Source organism: Crotalus tigris, unplaced genomic scaffold, assembly GCF_016545835.1.
Source record: "Crotalus tigris isolate CLP2741 ecotype Arizona unplaced genomic scaffold, ASM1654583v1 scf7180000018486.1709376, whole genome shotgun sequence".
Lineage (NCBI taxonomy): Eukaryota > Metazoa > Chordata > Lepidosauria > Squamata > Viperidae > Crotalus > Crotalus tigris.
Window position 1 is genome coordinate 1,337,802 of NW_024097034.1, and position 19,244 is coordinate 1,357,045.

Here is a 19,244-nt window from a genome sequence, read left to right on the forward strand (position 1 = left end):
TCATCCTTTTCTCATCTGCTGTTTTTTTTTTCCCTTGTGAATCATCCCCCACTCTAGTTTCTTGCCTATGTGATTTCCAGTAACTGCTTGTGTGTATATGTATGTGTGTATATGTGTATCTTGAACTCTTTATGATTGAAGTAAATCAACATATATAGAAGGATTAAGCCTCATCACTCTTCTTCAACCTCTCAACTCCTGATTATCCAATCCCCAAATACATTTCTAAGTTAAAAAGAGAGAGAGGGGGGGAGAGAGAGAGAGAGAGAGAGAGAGAGAGAGAGAGAGAGAGAGAGAGAGAGAGAGAGAGAGGGAGAGAGAGAGAGAGAGGGAGAGAGAGAAAGAGAACTGGGGTTTGTTTCATGCTTCTTGTTCACCACTTCCTTTATTTCAATTTACACCACTTTTAAAACTGGTGCCTTTGCACAGTTCACATATATAATAATAATTCAAAATAAAATTCCAAAGCAATGCAAATGAATGAAAGTAGTAAGTAAGATCTGTAGTCCCAAAATGCAGTTTGAGAAAATGAAAATGAGAGTAAATGGGTTTTTAAATTTACTTTTTTAAATATTTCTATTTTGCCTATTCTTGTAACAGCTATTAAAAATAGTGTAATAATACAGAAATACCAAACAACATCAGAAAAGCAGAACAGCAATAATAAAAAATATTTACAATTAATAACTAAAATGGGAAAATAGCCATTGATAAAAATGTTAAGGAAAAATGATATCCTTGAAGAACATTTTCACCAACTTTTAAAGGTTATTTATAAATGATGAAATGGGGTCATTTTTGAAGTTCACGCAGGAGGTTGGCCAGTCCTCAGTGGATGCTCGCTCTAATGATACAGAGTTTCTGATGAAAAGCAGAAAACCCACCAATTTAGATGATATTAATGGTGGACAAGAAAGAGGTTTCCCTGATGATGGGGGCAAAAAGCTGAATGAAGAAAGACTTTGAAATAATAATTGGCTCAGTATTGATGCCATATGAGTTGGGAGTCTAATCCTCCAAAAGTCAGACAACTGTCTTGAAAACAGAAGGAAGATTCCAAATCATCTTTAAAAGCAGCACTACGTAGGGTACATTACAATAGTCTAGCATGAATAGATCATGAGTAGTAGAGGAAAGAGTAGCTCTCTTAGAATAGAACCATAGTTGGTAAAATAGTACTTCTGACTACTACCACCATGTCAGCTTTGTCATCTCCAAAAGCATTCCTGTGCTGTGCTTTGGTCTACAACCAGGTGTATTATCCATCTTGCTTCTTTATTCATAGTGTTACCATCCTGTATGGATTAAAGCTTTTTGCCTTCATCTGTTCTCAGTTCAGAATTCCATAACCTTCTATATTTTATATATTCTCTATATAACAGAATTTCAGGGTTGCTAAATACTGAACACGGAAGAAGATGCCCTAGGAGCATAATCTGAGAATCTCACATTTATTTTATGTACATTTCATATGCAACAACATTCATAATTCATATCCTACATAGTGCATCTAAATGCTTCAGTAGCCTTTCTAATATATTGTAGCTAGAATTCATATCCATGAAGATACCTTCTATTTGCCAAGCATTCCTTGTCGCTCTTTGTCTAATGTCAGAAGCCACAATGCAACTTCAGTGAAATCACAGCAATGTGATCAAAATAATGATATCAAATGAGCGTTAATTTTTTGTTTCCCTTAAGTTCAGCGTTTATGATTCATGAGATGATAAAAAAAATTATAGCTAACAATATATAAAAAAGCTGCTTAGCGTGGCTTTGATATGAAAAGAGCAGCCAATATATTTAACATGTAAAATAAATAAATAAAATAGTTGTGCAAGATTAATGAAATAAATGAATTATTATTATTTATTAAATTTATATGCTACCCAACTCCTAGCAACTCTGGGTGGTTTACAAACTGTTAAAAACATTTAAAACAAGAAAACAATGCAAAACAAAAAAGGAAGAAAGGTGGCAGAGATAATAAACCCAGATAAGAACAAAGAAAAGGGAAAAAAAGGAGGGGGCTTTAACCATGCTTGTCAAAGGCCTGGGCAAAGAGCCAGGTCTTTTGGGCTATTTGAAACGCCAATTGTGGTTTCTCCCACATATATTACTAATAATGTGGCTATAATGTTTATTTTTATGTTTATTTCAATAATTTACTATATAAATTCATAATATATTTTGGTCCCATTCAACAAGCATAAGATTTAAAAAAAAAAAAAAAAAAAAACAATCTTAACGAACATTGATGCAAAATCCACTGTGGCAAAGTGCCATTTTATAAGAGATGTTCCAATTCTTGTCTCACATTTTGACAGATGCTTACATCCTCTAAAGCCAGAGAGAATGCTTTCTGTGGTCAGATGAAATTGATTAATCAATCCATTTTCATACAATTAATTTCGATTTCTTTAATTGGCTGACAGCCTTCACTTCAAAGCATTTGTTCAAAAGACGTTCCTGGTGGAATACATTCCTTTCCTGTAATGAGTTCAATGGTGCATATGCACATGTAGTTGCATTGTTAATCATAGTTTATGAGAATAATTTACTCATTTTGAATTGCTTTCCGCTTCAATTTAAAACATTACCACCCACGTGTTGTTGTCCATCCTGAGAAAGGAAGGAAAGAATCAAATCTAGTTATGGAACCATGATCTATCTAATCTCCTGCGCCTTTTCTCTCTGTACCTTCTTTAATCCTAAGGAGCTGCAGGCACTTTGATTTCCCCAAATACTGAAAACTGAAATAGAAACAGGATCTATTTCCTGCAGTGTTTGTCCCTGAAGAGCAATGTAATATGAACAATAACAAAAAATTGGCTTAGGTAGTTTTAGGCAATGGAATTATCCTTACAGTATGTGGGTGAATATCAAAGGAGCTTTAAAGAAAGCACTTGTATATTTGGATAGGATAGAAAAGAGTTTCGTGTTCTAGTTTTAAATCTGATGTACTTTGTAATCCTAGAATCAGCTTTTAAATTCTGTATGGTGACCTCGTTCCTCAAGTGCTGATCTTGGAGTACCTCAGACAAAGCAGTTCATGCATGAGAGAAAATGAAAAGCAAATTTGAGGGAACCACTGTTGATGTAGAAAAGCACAAGCATGGTCATTGCCTTTGGAATGATGACAGGCTGTGTAAATATAAGGTTACACAAGTGCAAAAATGTAAGGTTAAAGGGAAGTAGAATGCAGTTTATTGAAAGAAGGCATGACTGGCTAGATGTCTCCACAGGGAGCAGATCTGGAACCCTGCCCTGAATATTACACATTGCCTCAGTCATTAGATGTGAACTCTCAACATTACATGATATATATTATCCATGATGTCGAAACTCCTAGCCGGGTGCACACTAATTTTGATGGAATGATAATTCCCAGATTTCCCAATGATGATGACTAGAAATTCTTGTAGGCTTAAAATATCTATGTCCATGGAGTGTAGCATAGATTAAATAATGAGAGAAAGCACTTAGGCCAGTGACTCCCAACCTTTTCTATACCCTGCATCCCTAGAATGCTTCTGATATATTCTCACACTCCTTTACAAAAGTTCAAATTAATGAATTATGCAGATAAACTATAATTTTGAAACTTCTAAACCCAAGTTTTTGCACCCCCTGCAATATCGTTTCATACCCCCAAGGGGTGCCAGTACCCCCATTTGGGAACCCCTGACTTAGGCAATCAATCTCACTTAAAATAATAGTAATTTTGCGTGTTTATTGAATACCTTGTTTAACTGTTTGAAAAGGAATATTAATCTAAATACCACAGCTGAGGTATTTTCAAGGGTATGCAAAACAAACAGCACTGGAACTATCTCTGCTAGCGTTGTACTACCCTAGACAATCTTATTTGGCTCTTTTTTTACTTTCTTGAATGAATGTTTTAAATCTAATCCAACAAAGTATGTTTTTCCAGCAAAAGCATGAATGAAAGTAACTGTTTCCTTGCTTTGGATTATACATTAATGGTATGCATCAGGACGGTAAGAACCCAACAATTTGTGACGCGGAAGACCTATATGTTACATGTATTTTGACATTTTTTTTAAAAAAAAACTGATGCAGATAAGGAATTGGTGCTTCAGGTATAATTGGTCTTGAGGCATTAAGTAGTTTTGAACTTTTTTGTCTGGTATCACTCCCCTTCACCTAATTATCCAATCTGGAACCATAACTCCACTGCATGCTTTTAACCACTTTTGTGGAGGTGGTCAATGGGAAAAACAGTAGAGGAGGAAAATTTACAACGTATATTTGTAAATATATTTTGTGTATGTATATATATATATATATATATATATATATATATATATATATATATATATATATATATACACACACACACAAAATATATTTACAAATATATATATATATTTAAGGCTGCCATGTTTGTTGTCAAATAGAAGTTTTTTCAGTCCAAAGAATCTCTTTTCTCCTGTATTATTTTGAAGGGATTGTCACAGGAGCATGCCAGTGAAATAATGACATCACCAGAGTGAGTAAAATTGAAAATACAAGACCATGTTGTATTTTTTGTTTGGGGAGGGGCTAGGAACAAAATGCACTTCATTTTGCCCCTTGAATACTCCCCAAATAAAAAAAATGGCCTAATCTTGAAAGGATTTTAGAGACCTGCAATGGGTACCTTAAACTTTCTGTGAGATTTAAAAACCAATTTTAAGCTTACCGTCCCATCAGAACAAAAAATGGAAGCCTCATATGGGTGCTGTGGAGCCTCATGAGGTCCATTGTTTGTCCACTCTGCTCTAAAAGGTAGATGGGTTTCTCAGATTGCAGAATATTTGGCTCCTAAAATAAACCTCCTGAGTTTTCAGTAAATGCTGTAAATTTTGGACAATGTTTTAAAAGTTTGTCATAAATCAGGAGATAAGAGTGTTGAATTATTGTTATTTAGGTCTCTGTGTGAAGTATATCTGGGCAGGTCTGGGCAGTAAAGATGCTTGCTGAGACAGAAGCTGTTTGAGCATTTCAGATCTGTTTATCAGTCATGTTATCTAGATTAGTGGTTCTCAACCTGTGGGTCAGGACCCCATTTGGGGTCGAACGACCATTTCACGGGGGTCACCAAACAATGCAGACCACCATTTTTTCCCCCTTTTCCTTAGCTGTGCTACTCCCTTTTATTCTATTGGCTTTTGAAAGCCAATAGAATAGACTCTCTTGAATAGAGTCTAATTCTATTGGCTTTCAAAAGCCAATAGAAATTGTCCAGGCTGTCTCTGCCCTGCTGAGCCCACCAAAAGTCCCATTCTGCAAACGTGCTGCACCAGTTGAGTATTCCTCGACTTACAACTGGTTGAGTAGTCCTCGACTTATGACCGGTTGGGGGTCACGGCATTAAAAAGGTTGAGAACCACTGATCTAGATGGTACTTTTTAGCCCTTTGAGACAATCCAGTAGAAACCATTAATACTAACGGTAGTACTATCTTTATGTAAGGCTACAGTAACATAATCTTGCAAGTCTGATAGCCTTTCTTTCCTCTTTTATTTTTATTTTCCATAAAACTAGGGAGGGCCCCTTCTGAGATGCTTCACACACCTCTTCTGTTTCTGTGCAGCTCTTCCTCCTGTTTCCCAAGGTCATTCCCATCTACTATTACAGTATCAGACAATTCCCAAATAGTGCTATATCAAAAAGCAAGAGACACCTACTCCAGGAGTCTTTCATACCTTTCGTCTCCCTGCTTGCGGACTCTCATTATTCTTGATCAAGGATATTCCAAGACAAAATCTAGAGCAGTGTTTCTCAACCTTGACAATTTTAAGGCATGTGGACTTCAACTCCCAGAATTCCACAGCCAGCATTGCTGGCTGTGGAATTCTGGGAGTTGAAGTCCACATGCCTTAAAATTGTCAAGGTTGAGAACCCCTGATCTAGAGGATCCAATGATTTGGATCCTACAGCCTAGGATCTTCTTCCCATCTTCCCTCCTGGGGAATGCTACTTTCAGGTCACATTTTCTAGGTAAAACATAGGCAAAAGATAAATGCAGAACTCTGATGCCATGTTCAGTAGATTAATAAGGAAAATCTTATTGATTACAAGTCAATGAAATCCCACATAGCACCATTAAAGAACTCCCCACTATAAAATTATTCGAATCAGAAGCTGCCTATGATGTTTTAGATGGCAAACTAAGCCAGACTGCAGGGAAAGGCAATTTTTGAACAGTGGATTCATGAGTGGATCTGTATTGTAGTGGGCATAGGGAGTGATCTTGAATAACAGGAAGTGGAACCACTACCAAAGCAAGGGTCGAATAAGAGGGGTTTGAACCCACACCAAGAAAGTAACTTAAGAAAACATCTTTGTCCCCTCTCTGGTTCACTTAAAAATAAAGTGAGGAGGGTAGAAGCACATTTAAGTCTCTCAAAATTCTATAACTGTAGTTGTTGCAATGAAAGTAGTCCTGTCTTACATAGAATTGGCTTCTTAGTCTGGTTTATCTTGCAGGGCTGACAGTTATTTGAATCAATTCCTTAGATCCAAGTATCCAGAATGGTTATTGAACATGCTAGACACACTGTACTTCCTGATAAATTATAGCTGCACTGATTTTTTTTTTTTTTGTCCCTGTATCTTTAAAATTACATTTCCTAAATGTTTCAGGGCTTTATGTTTACATCAATATATTTTATTGACCTGCAGTCAAAGACCAAAAATATAAAATAATAACACTAATCACAGGCTGTCCTTCAAAGAGGCCAAATGGCTATTCCTGCTATTTGTCATTAGGATAGTCTATTGATAATATAACTAGAAAGTTTTGCTTTCTTGCTTCTTAGCCATTATTTTTTTCTCAGTGTGTATTCAGCTTCTACTTTCATCTACCATTTTTTTTTCCTGAATTTATTTTTAGTCTTATATTGCTGCTAAATCTATTTTGCAACTGCTTTGATGGCAGGCGTCTTAAATTATTAATGAAATTGTTCGTCACTTAATCACTTCCTGATGTATTTGCTCATGTTAATACAATATATTATGTTTATATAATATATAATGCTAAATGACTATTTCTGCGGACTGTTAGGTACAAAGGTATTGATAGGAGTATTCCTGCAGTTGAGCAAATGATAAACGCAGCATTTCCCTGATGCTGAATATGCCTAGTTAAAATGTACCATCACATATGGATTTACAGATCTGTAAATCTATATAGCCCATAGCCCCTTCCTTACTAGAGATCTGTAGATCTCTAGTTAAGGAAGAGATACATCAACTATGTCCCAAAAAGAGGTGGGGTGGGAATCTTCTCTCTTTCCTGTCACCTATACTGGACATAAAATACTCCTATCAGGGCCACAGGCCGGCTGTGGGGGCCGACCTCACCTCTAGCAAGAGAATATTTTCTAGGGTGGGGCCACAGCAGGAAATGCTCTTCTCCTGGACCCTGCTAGCTGAAATTCCTCAGCAAATGGGATTGAGATGGGGTCAAGCTATTCTCCAAAACACCGAAAGGCAAGACAAGAAGCAACTAATCAAGACAAGAAACTAATCAAGGAGAGAATAAACCTAGAACTAAGGAGAAATTTCTTCATAGTTAGAACAATTAATCAGTGGAACTACTTGCCCCTAGTAGTTTTGAGCACTCCAACACTGGAGGATTTTATTTAATTTATTTATTTATTTATTTTATTTTATTATTTATTTTATTTTATTATTTATTTTATTTTATTTATAAAATTTATTGGCCACACATCTTACCATAGGGTAACTTACAGTTATATCTAAGCTAAATCCTAAAAAGTTAAAATCAAGCATTATAACCAAAGACACATGGGAAGGGTGGGTGTGGAGTGGGGGCAGAGGTGGGATCTGTTATCATTCAATCAACCGCCTCCATTGTGCTGTTTCTCCCACTGGGGCCCCAAGCCAATTGGCAAAGCCACGTCTTCAGACCTTTACCACTAGACACCTGGCACATTTGGCCATGATGTGAGGTGACTTTTACCCTATCCTGCCCGATTAGAAACTTGCCATGGGTTAATAAAACATTTCTTATGCTGCTTCCATGGAAATGGAGATAAAGTAAAATTTGGCCCGTTGAGTGATTGTACTCAAATGAAAAGCATATGTTTTGGGACTGCAATTCTAATTGACCTTAGTCATCATAATCAAAATAAGGAATAATGGGATGTGTAATTTAGTAATATCTAAAGCATCACCATTTTCTTATCCCTCACTGCTACAGCAACATTTCTCTCAGCATGGCATATTTGTGTCCATTAAGCCACAACATTCCTCTGCAGGCAAAGAGTCAAATTGTGCTATATGTCAGTGTTACGCTGAAACTGCCTTTGTTTCCATGTCTGTGAATCTCTTCTTTTTATTTGACATATTCTTTGATTTGTTCTTTATTTTAGAAAATCAAAATATTATAGCTTGTAGTCATATCACTTTATAAACAAATTAACATTCCCCCCCCCCTTTGGCAGCTAGATTAATAAAAGAAGTTCAGCCATGAGCTGCTTTATTGCTATTGTTTTTGTTGTTGCTTGTGAAACTGCAGCATAGTTTGTAAAAAGCAGTCTCAAAGAGGTACTATATTCCACAATATATAGATATGTAGATATAGATATATAGTTAGTCTTCAACTTATGACTGATTGTCTAACAATCATTCTATGTTATGACAGACCCTACAAATGCTAATGAGGACCTGTTTTTGAAGTTACGATGGCCACGCCTCTCCCCAGAGTCACATGATTACATTTGGGGCACTTGGTAACCAGCTCATCTTTACAGTCATTTGTGACGTAGTCATGTCATCACAATTTGTGACCTTTTTTCCTAGTTTCCAGGAAAAAAACCACCCAAAATTGTTTTGCTTTATGACAACTGCTTTTCACTTAACAACCATTGTGTTTATTTAATGCTTGCCATAAAAATGTCAAAAAATTGGGTTTGGTTATGTGATATATGGGTATTCCAAATGTTACTTGAAAAATAAGTCAAGTATAGATTAATTTTGATTGACCTAAAGAATCTAACATAGAAAAGCCAGAAAATATAATGTACAATGGAAAGCAGGGTGAGTAGTATATTAGTTTTGAATTAGTGCCTGTAATTGACAAAAGTAAATAAATGGAAGCTTTGTGAGCTTTAAGAAAATACTAAGAATCAACAGAAATAGAAATATAGTAATTTGGCCATTAAACTGTATATCACTTTCCTTCTCTTCTTTTCCATTTTTGCCTTGATTAATATGTTTTGCATATAAATCTAGTTGGTAAAAGCATGATGATGAATAGGAACTGGAAGCAGATCCAAGATCCATTTTTTAATTGATCCCTTTCTTAGCCATATACATGTTCAATGAATTGTAAGGGTCAAAGGTAGCAAAGTCAGAGAAGGGGGAGAATCAGAAGATTGTCTGTTCAAGCATGACAGACTTAAGTTTCAAAAAGTAAACTAAGTAAAAGCAAAGTACCTCTTGTAAGGGATTTTGAAAAGAAAATAATACTTATAATTTAAAAATAAAATTACAGGAAAAGAACATAAAGAACTCCATATATTATTATTTATTTTTTACAAACATGGAGTTGAATATATGAGTAAATAGTAAACATTAGGGTTGCCAGATTTTAATACCATATTGTGCTGGTATGTGGAAAAGACCTTGGGAGACTGGAGCAAGAGATGAGCCAAGGGCCAAATAAGAAACAGTATAGCCCACAACTGAATAGTTTTGACAGGGCAAAAGATTCAATGTGACTTTACAAAAAAGAGTAATTAGCTCACCTGGTTTTAAATCCTATCTGGTTTATCCTGTGAGGCTAACATTAGTCTTGCAAGCCTGAAAGAAACTCTCTTCCCCTGTCTCCTTTATAGTTCAAGAAACCTGGTTCCTTTTGAACCTCTTGCTCTGCCCACTATCCAGTTGCAGGCTATATTGTCTCTGAACTGACTGTTCCCATCTCTTGGCCCCAGTCTCCCAAAGCCTTTCTCATACACCATCACACACACAAATTTGGGTGACCGCTAGATAGCCACACAGAATTCAAATACATCAGTGTTTCTCAACCTTAGCAACATTAAGACATATACACATCAGCTCTCAAATTTCCAAGCCAGCCATGGTGGGAGTTGAAGTCCACACATCTTAAAAGCTTGAGAAACAGCATACTTGATCATTTTGTTGCCAGCTAGTGGTCATTTAGTACAGCCATATATGATAATCCTAATAAGCAATGTAATTACTTTGAACATGAGGAGACTGATTTTCCCTTTCTTCATAATCACAACTGGACACCACAAAAATGTTGAGTGTATGGATCTGTCCCTGACTTTTCTGACTTTTAAACAAGATGCCATAAAAGCATATTGGGAAATTAGAATGTTATTCAGGTTAATGATGTATTAAAGGATGTCTCATCTCCATAGCAATGCAGGTGTGACATGAAATAATATTGTACACAAATACCGCTCCATTTATTTTTCTAACCATCTTAAAAGAAAAAATGTGGTTTTTAAAAAAAAAATCCAGAGGACTCTTTCAGAATGTACTGGTTCCTTGCAGAAGATGCCAAGTATTTTTATGGATTTCTTTGAACAAACTCCAGAAGGCTTCCGCTTAGTTTGTGTAGAATAACTCCACTCGTGAAGAAATTCAATTACTGAGCTAATTATCACCCTGACTGAGCAGTATGAACAAAATTCAAAGTAAGAAGCCACTGAAGAAAAGCCAAATGGCTCAGTTGTCCCAGGAGTTAATTTTTAAAAGAGATCATACCTGACAGCTGGAAGCCCATGGCTGAATATTCAGCTCAGTTTGGAATGTTGAGTATTAAAGTTGGTCAGACCCTTATAGCATTTAACATGTTGCTGCCATAACTACAAAGAGATTTAAAAGTGCAAAATAGATGTAATCCATTGTTAAATGACTCCAAAATATGCGCAATGTTTTAGGTTAGTAAACACCACTATTTGTATTTTAAAATAGCCATTGTCATTTTAAATAACCAGAGCAAAGCTCAAAATTAGAAGAATAAAAATAAGTGCAGATTTGGGGTTATTGGCTCTCATACTGTAAAATCATACTGGGCATTTCCCCCCTCTATGTAACATAATCTTCTTCCTGGTAAATCTGTTTTTAAAATATCCTTGCAATGTTTTAATGGTGATACTTCAGTTTTGTCACATACAGGTGGTGCAACTTATTGTTTATAATCTTTATATGAGGATTTCAGTTTATCTGCTGAAAAAAAAAAGTGAATTCCAAAATCTTAACTAAAAACTACTTGTTTCACTAAACCAGTATTCTATTCATCATCCCTCCCTGTATAAGCAATTTTTTTTTCTTATCTTTAATAAGTTTATTTTTTGAAATGGTGATATTAATGTTTTCTTTAGATGCAAAGAGACAAACAAGTGATCAATCATTAATAGCTATTAGACCAGGTCTGTCAAACTCGCAATGTCACATGACGTGTCTGCAATGTATCACAACTTTTTTTCCATTGCCAGCAATGGGGTGGGCGCGGTTTCAGCATGACACATCCGGCCCGTGGGCTGGCAGTTTGACACCCTTATATTAGGCACTGAAATGCTACGGCTGCCATTAGCTAGAGCAGTGGTTCTCAACCTTTCTAATGCCGCGACCCCATAATACAGTTCCCCATGTTGTGGTGACCCCCAACCACTTGTACATCACTGGGTGCCAGGGGTGTGGCCAAAGAAAAGGGGGAAAAATGGTGGACAGCCTTGTTTGGCGACCCCCGTGAAATGGTCGTTCGACCCCAAATGGGGTCCCGACCCACAGGTTGAGAACCACTGAGCTAGAGTGAAAAAATCTGAACCACTAGATGGCAGCAGAGAACTACAAAAACATATTGTTACCATCTAGTGGGCAAATAGATGTTTACAGCTCAAATATGGTAATCCTATTTTCTACTACCACCCTATGACTGTATTTTGGGATTACCTTTTAATTCATAAGAAAGTGGGAGTGAGGTATTTTATTACAAAACCCCTGTTCTCCAGTCTCTGAATAGTTTCATTAAATTGATTTGGACTGGAGGTAGCAAGTTAATTGTCACGGTTCTGATAGATGAAACCCATCAAAAGAACGTCAAGGCAAAAATTCTTCCTTAAAGAACACTTTATTCAGGAAACAAAGTATCGGCACTACATAGTTGAACCCAAAAACTAAATTCCCTTCCCCTGGATACAAACTAACAAAGTGCAATTCCCATCCCCAATAAGCTGTCATAAATCACATTCTCCAATTAGCCTAAAACTCAGGCTTTCTCCCTAGCTCCTCAGCTCGCCAAAACGTTATCAGTTCGTCCTTGGGTTCCCACAAAGCAGCGTTATTGTTATGGCTAACTGAGCTCAAGCTTTCATCCCAACACACACACCCCCTAGTGCACCTGATTTCTAAATACCAGAAAAAGCATGTTAAAAGCAAAGAGAAAATGGCTGCAATTTTCATCAGTTGTCAGAGCGGGAACATCCAATGTTTACAGTGTTGACATTAATACTTGTGGGAGGTAAACACTCCCCCCCTTAGTGGAACCAAGACATTCCAATTTCTATTCTTATCATACATCTGCTTGTTTGATTATTCCAATTTATACAGCTGCTCATCTCATATGTATTCTTCTATGGCTTACAAACATATCAAACTGACAATACAAAAATTAAAAACAACACAAAATCATATAAAAAACCATGATAAAATCCATAGCCGAGGTAACCGCATTTGACAGTAACACTCAAAACAACTAGCTGGCCAGCATTGCCACATTCCCTGGTCCCCATGTCTGAGGGCAAAACCATGTTTTCAGGATCTTTTGAAAGGCCAGGAGGATTGGGAGGAATTTAATTTCTGTGAGAACATTTCTAAGAGAACGTTATAAATGCTCAACCTTGTGGATATTTTATGCATTCTTAATATTTTTGAACTGAACCTGGCTTTTTAGTGGGTGAGCTTTTTCTGAAAAATGCACAATGGTTCAAATTTTCTGCCTAGTGATTAGCTTTCTTTTCTCCAACTCTGTGGCTTGATCTTTTTTGACTAGCCATGCAGATAAAGTGAAGCTACTGAATGATCCCATATATCCTAGTGCAGGGGTCTGCAACCTTGACAACTTTAAGACTTGTGGACTTCAGCTCCCACAATTCCTCAGCCAGCAAAGCAAAGCTGGCTGAGGAATTCTGGGAGCTGAAGTCCACAAGTCTTAAAGTTGTCAAGGTTGCAGACCCCTGTCCTAGTGTATGTATATTTATAATAATTATAATTATAATTACAAAGTTGGAAGGGACTTTGGAGGTCATCAAGTCCAACCCCCTGCTCAGGCAGGAAACCCTACACCATTTCGGACAGATGGCTGTCCAGTCTCTTCTTAAAAACTTCCAGTGTTGGAGCATTCACCACTTTTGGAGGCAGGTTGTTCCATTGGTTAATTGTTCTAACTATCAGGAAGTTTCCCCTTAGTTCTAGGTTGCTTCTCTCCTTGATTAGTTTCCATCCATTGCTTCTTGTCCTGCCCTCAGGCGCTTTGGAGAATAGCTTGATTCTCTCTTCTTTGTGGCAGCCCCTGAGATTATTGGAACACTGCTATCATGTCCCCCCTCGTTTTATGGTGATACTAATCTGGGCTAGCAGGGCAATTAAGAGAAAACATAAGGACTTCTTAAAATGAATAAGCAAAGGGATAAATAATGAGTAAGTAAGAGGAAAATACAGGTAGTCCTTGACTTACCATCACAACCGAGGCCATAATTTCTGTTGCTAAGCAAAACAGTTAGGGTTTTGCCCCATTTTATGACCTTACTTGCCACAGTTGTTAAATGAATTACTGCAGTTAAGTTAGTAACATAGTTCTTAGGTGAATCTGGCTACCCCATTGACTTTGCTTGTCAGAAGGTCACAAAAGGGGATCATGTGACTCCAGAACAATGAAACTGTCATAAATACATGTCAGTTACCAAACTTCCAAATTTTGATCACATGACCTCGGGGATGCTGCAATGGTCATAAGTGTGAAAAATGGTCGTCACTTTTTTCAGTGCCGTTGTAACATTGAATGATCACTAAACGGATATTTGTGAGTTGAGGATTACCTGTGAGAGCTGAAATTTACTTTTTCACTTCCCAAGCTTTGTTCCATCTAGAGGTCCTGAATTTAATCCCTATAATCCATGTGCAGAAGGGCGCTGTTTTGATTAAACTGTTTATTGTTTCTTAGGCCTCTGGCAACTTGAGGGGACATTTAGACCAGGGGTAGGCAACCTTGGCTCTTTTATGATTCGTGGACTTCAACTCCCAGAATTCCTGAGCCAGCATGGCTCAGCATGGAAACCTCTCCCTTCACCTCAGCATGGCTGGCTCAGGAATTCTGGGAGTTGAAGTCCACGAGTCATAAAAGAACCAAGGTTGCCTACCCCTGATTTAGACTGTAGAAAGGAGAGCTAAATTCTGGAGGAGTCAGATTAAAATATATAAAATTTATAAATATGCACAAAATACATAAGGAGTAGAAAGAGAAAACTTCCCTGTCCTCCGGCAGACATAATCTATAGGTGTCTTATCTTTTTTTTCCAGCACAAAAAGAGCGGACCATTCCAACACAAGATTGGTACTCCAGATTGAAAAGGATGCAGGTAGGAAACAGAGTTTATTTTTTTATTTCTGTTTGTGAAGATTTGTTTATTCAACATAATTGAACATATGGAATTGGATTCGTAGATAGATCAGCAGAAGATGTTCCAGGAAAGCTGTTCTGCAAACTGTTGCAGAAGAGCTACTGAAAGATTTCAACCGTACCAGCTGAGCTCATGTATTGGAAGACTACACACACATTGTGGCATTAGCAGAAGTACCTAGTTCTTTTCACACAAGGCATCTGTGTTCTGTTTTTGGAAAGGAAGCTGAACCCAATTCATTTACAGTTTGTACTTATGCTACTTTTTGTTCCTCGGGAAAAAGTGAGATATAAATCATAAATACTGAGTCAATGGCAAAGTTTGAAGCATAAAGAAAATGTAGCTCCATGGGACTACGACTGATATAAAAATAATATGAGTACAAATAAAATATAATGGAATATATAGCTTTTTCACATTTATATTTAAATATAAAGACATAGTATATTAGCGTTTTATGTATACAGTATACATACATCAATATAATGAAATGAAAACAGGTTTTTATAGATTTTGAAGTATTGTGGTTTTGCAGAGAAAAATATTTTGATTTAGAAGATGTGTAAAAGAGTTTTGGTGTACTAAAGCCATCATTCCTAATCTGAAAGGCTATGTAGCACTGATAGAGTGACATAGTAGAGATGCCAAAATACATTTTTAAACAATGGCCAAAATCTCAAAAAAACTGCCACACTTCACAAGTTTTCTGCTATTTATAAATTAATTTCATTTAACACTGAGATCTTGCAGACAATGTATTTTCCACATTTTTCCTTAGGTTAGGAGTGATACTCAAAAGGCTTCCATGATAATATCATGGTCTGCATTTAGCGGAAGGCTGGGGATCACCTGATTTCGAGCATTTGGGATAAATATATACAGAATCCAATGTTTGAGATGTAATATCTTCAGAGCTGCTGTCACCCATTAGGCCCATTTTTGTTTTGAAAAGAAGGGAAGGAACAGTGTTCAACAAAAGTATCCCCCTCCCCCCCCACAAAGATGCTTATACTATGCAGGAAGAGCTTTTAATGACATAACATAATAAACAATTATGAAGAACCCTGTCCTCTTTTTAATACTATTTTAATACTAGTAGAAATTCAGAATGTTTGCTTTTTTGCTTCAGGTTTTATTATTTATTATCTTAATTTGGGAGTGAGTTTTGAGAGTCTTATAAAGATGATTCTTACCATAAACTTATTTCTTCGTTTCTTTCATTGTTTGCCTTCCCCAATCTGAGGTTTTCCAGAGGTGGTAAGACTACAACTCCCAGAGCAGGGAACAGTCAGTGTGGTGCAGAGGTTAAGGTGCTGGAATAGGACTGGACAAACTCAGCTTCAGGGCCAAACTCGGTCATCAGTGCTTGTTGGGTGGCACTAGGCAGGTTCAACCATCAGTTCAACTACTTCACAGAGTTGTGGTTGCAGAGCAAAGTAGGGGAAGAAAATACTATATAAGCTACTTTGAACTCCTGGGTGAAAGACAGGATATAAACCTGATCAACAAGTAAATACATCTCCTGTTGGACAAACTGGATAAGAATTCTGAAAATTGTACAGCTGGAGGATACTGCCTCCAAGAGGATACCACCTTACCATCTGGAAGAAAATTTGTTCACCTCCTTGCGACTCTCATAAACAGCGCAAAACAAAACATACTGAAACACACATCACATACTGATGTGACCCACTGTTTCTATGAAGTTATGCTGATCTGTGGTAGATTTTTCTTCCCTCCCCCTCATTCAAAGTAAATGCCCTGTAGACGCTCATTTCTTCTCTCACCTTCTCTCACCTTTTCGTAAAGGCAGTAGAAAGTGTGTTCTTGTGTTTTCTGTTGAAAAGTGCTTGGATTGCTTCTTTGTTTTGTATATGATTACAATATATGGTTTGTTTTGAAATTTGATTTCTTGTTTGTTTTGAATCCCACTGCTCAGAGTTGGTTGATTGGAATAGCCAATAAGCCCTATAAAACAAACAAACAAATTGTGTTTGCTGAAACAGCACTCTGAGGGTCTACATTAAGAGCAATTGAATATATTGTATATATACTATACTGATACTACATTACAGGCAAGCCGTGCAGATATAACTAATACTGATATTAATACATTTTTATTCAATTTGGACTCTTCTCCAAATGGACAAAAATGCCACATTTTTAAACATCTGTATTTCCATGATCCCAAGGTCTGTAGATAGCTGAACCAAGTTAATTAGGCAAGAAGTTTCAAACTCATGGGCATTGTCAATTGATTATGGGATACCATTTTAGCACATGGGACGGTTTGATTTTATTTCATTCATTATATTTAAGTTCTGGTTTTGAGTGCAGCTGACACTCTGACTACTTGTGAATGCTTAACCTTGCAAATTCCCCAAATCCAAAAAGGCAGATCAGTCTGAGGACATAGGATGGAGTTAACCTTGGATGTGAGAAATCAGAGTTGAAAACTTTCTGTTCAGCCAGAAAACAACCTGTATAAAATGGTATAAGCCAAGATTTATACTAAAGAATAAAATTATCTGGCAGCTAGTTCTACCCATTTCCTTTGTATCTGGTACCTATATACCTTTAATATTTTTCTGCTCTAACTCTCTTGCCCCATTTAATTAATAATAAAACCAAGTGGCATATTGACCATTTGTATGTCCCATTTGTTTGGATAATGGCATATTCTGAAGCAATCAAAACTTGACTGCACAAAAACAAGCAGATGAAAAATACCAGAAAAACCACAAAACAGGTAGTTATACGAGCCATTGTTGTCTTTGGAGCCATTACAGACTTATATATGAGACCAGTAACTTTATAAAAATTCACCAGAAATTATACCAACAGCAAATAATTTTACCAAATGTTCTTAGCTTTCTCTACATTAGTACACTTTGTGCTACCATTTAACAATACTTGCTTTTACTTTTTCCTTTCCATTTCAGCTGGGTTTTTTTTCCCCTTTTAATTTCAAGTGTAAGAAGCTCAGAAGTATAGGGCATTGTTCTGTGCTTTTCATTTGTCCCAACGAAATTGTTACATAGTCCCCATTTGAATTACAAAATGTGGTTGTTTTTCTCAGGTTTTAATTAGCTTATTAATGCAGTGATGCCCTTGACTGCTTATCTGGAAGGAAAGAAACTAAAAAGCTTAATCCATTGTCTCATAACAGAGGCATTTATTGCCCGTTTGCTTAAGCCACAGTGTAGTTGCATGAGCTGTACTATGTATTTATTAACTTTTCACAGAATTAAATCATGGTCAAGTATTCTTGGTCGTCAGGCTTAAATGAGGCAATTAGAGGCAGAATCTGGAAGCTACAGCTGCGTAATGAAGCCTAATGGGTACGATTCAAGACTCCAGTTTTATCCACTCGTTTTGTTATAAGCCACGTAATTTATATTGTGGAAGGGAGAAGGAACAAATAAGTACATTTGCAGGCAAGATTGAGTGCCCCGTATATTTTCCAGTAAGGCAGTGCTCTACATACCCAATTCTTTATTGTGCACTCAGCAGCAGCATAATAAATACATCACTTCTTGATTCAGTTAAGCCTTTGGTTTCTTGATGGAATCACAATATTCAAGAATGGAACAAGCAGGAATAAATCACAAAAAGGACTCCTAATATTTATTAGTGACACTTGTCCTCAGCTATTTCTACAAACAGAATTAAAGTATAAAAACTACTCGATGATCCCAGCCGTTTAGGAGACCAGATCTGTTGGTTGCAGGAAATGCTCCACTGCCTTCAGACTTCTTCTATGTTACCAGGTCCTAAGATAAGCGGGTAAGACATCCCCCCAAAATAAGACCTGGTGCCGCTTTTGGAGGCAAAATAAATAAATAAATAAGACCGGGTCTTATTTTCCGGGAAACACAGTACTTTAGGATCTAAGAACTACCTTACAATGACAGTACGAGTAATCCCTGATACATGTGGTAAAAGGGAACAAGGTAAAATATAGTACTTTTTTACATAAGTGCTCCCAAAATTCCCACTGTAGTCGCCAGAAGGAAGCTGGCTATTAAGCAAGCAGTAAGAATATAGGATTCTTTTCAAAAGATTTATGGCTGTTATTTTTTCCATCCCTTTTAAGCTCTTTGTGTTCCTGTGATTTTAGGAAATGATGATAACCTGAACTCCATCTTTTACGAGCACCTAACGAGATCTCTGCAGGAAACCCTTTGTGGAGATTTGATTCTTGGACGCTGGGGAAACTACAGTTCCGGAGACTGCTTTATTTTGGCATCTGATTACTTAAATGCTTTTGTTCACTTGATAGAAATTGGAAATGGTCTTGTCACATTCCAGCTCAGGGGGCTAGAATTTCGAGGTAAGCCCTCTCCTTAGTTTAAAGAGCAGCAGTCAAGAAAAAGCAGAAAATTCATTCACTGCATGCTCTTGGTGGATCTGAAATTTAGCTTGAGATGGTCTATTTGGCTAGCTGCTAAATCATTTCAGATTATTTGAGTTTGTGTAATAAATATGCCAGAAAGTGACAGCTGGAGCCATTCTTTCCAAGACCAAAATAGTTTTCTTGTCTCATATTAGACC

General features: G+C 36.8%; 1 protein-coding gene across 4 annotated transcripts in view; it reads left to right on the plus strand.

The window, feature by feature from the left end:
• PCNX2 (pecanex 2) overlaps positions 1–19,244 on the plus strand; it is a 105,572-nt gene that overhangs the window by 64,007 nt on the left and 22,321 nt on the right. For 2 of the 4 annotated variants that reach the window (XM_039353029.1, XM_039353028.1), the window contains exons 24-25: positions 14,590–14,648; positions 18,811–19,023. In XM_039353029.1, the coding sequence (XP_039208963.1) occupies positions 14,590–14,648; positions 18,811–19,023 (272 nt within the window). Of the gene's footprint in view, positions 1–14,589; positions 14,649–14,733; positions 15,267–17,935; positions 18,032–18,810; positions 19,024–19,244 lie in introns of those variants that run through there. The other 2 variants (XR_005557878.1, XM_039353030.1) reach the window with 2 other exon arrangements.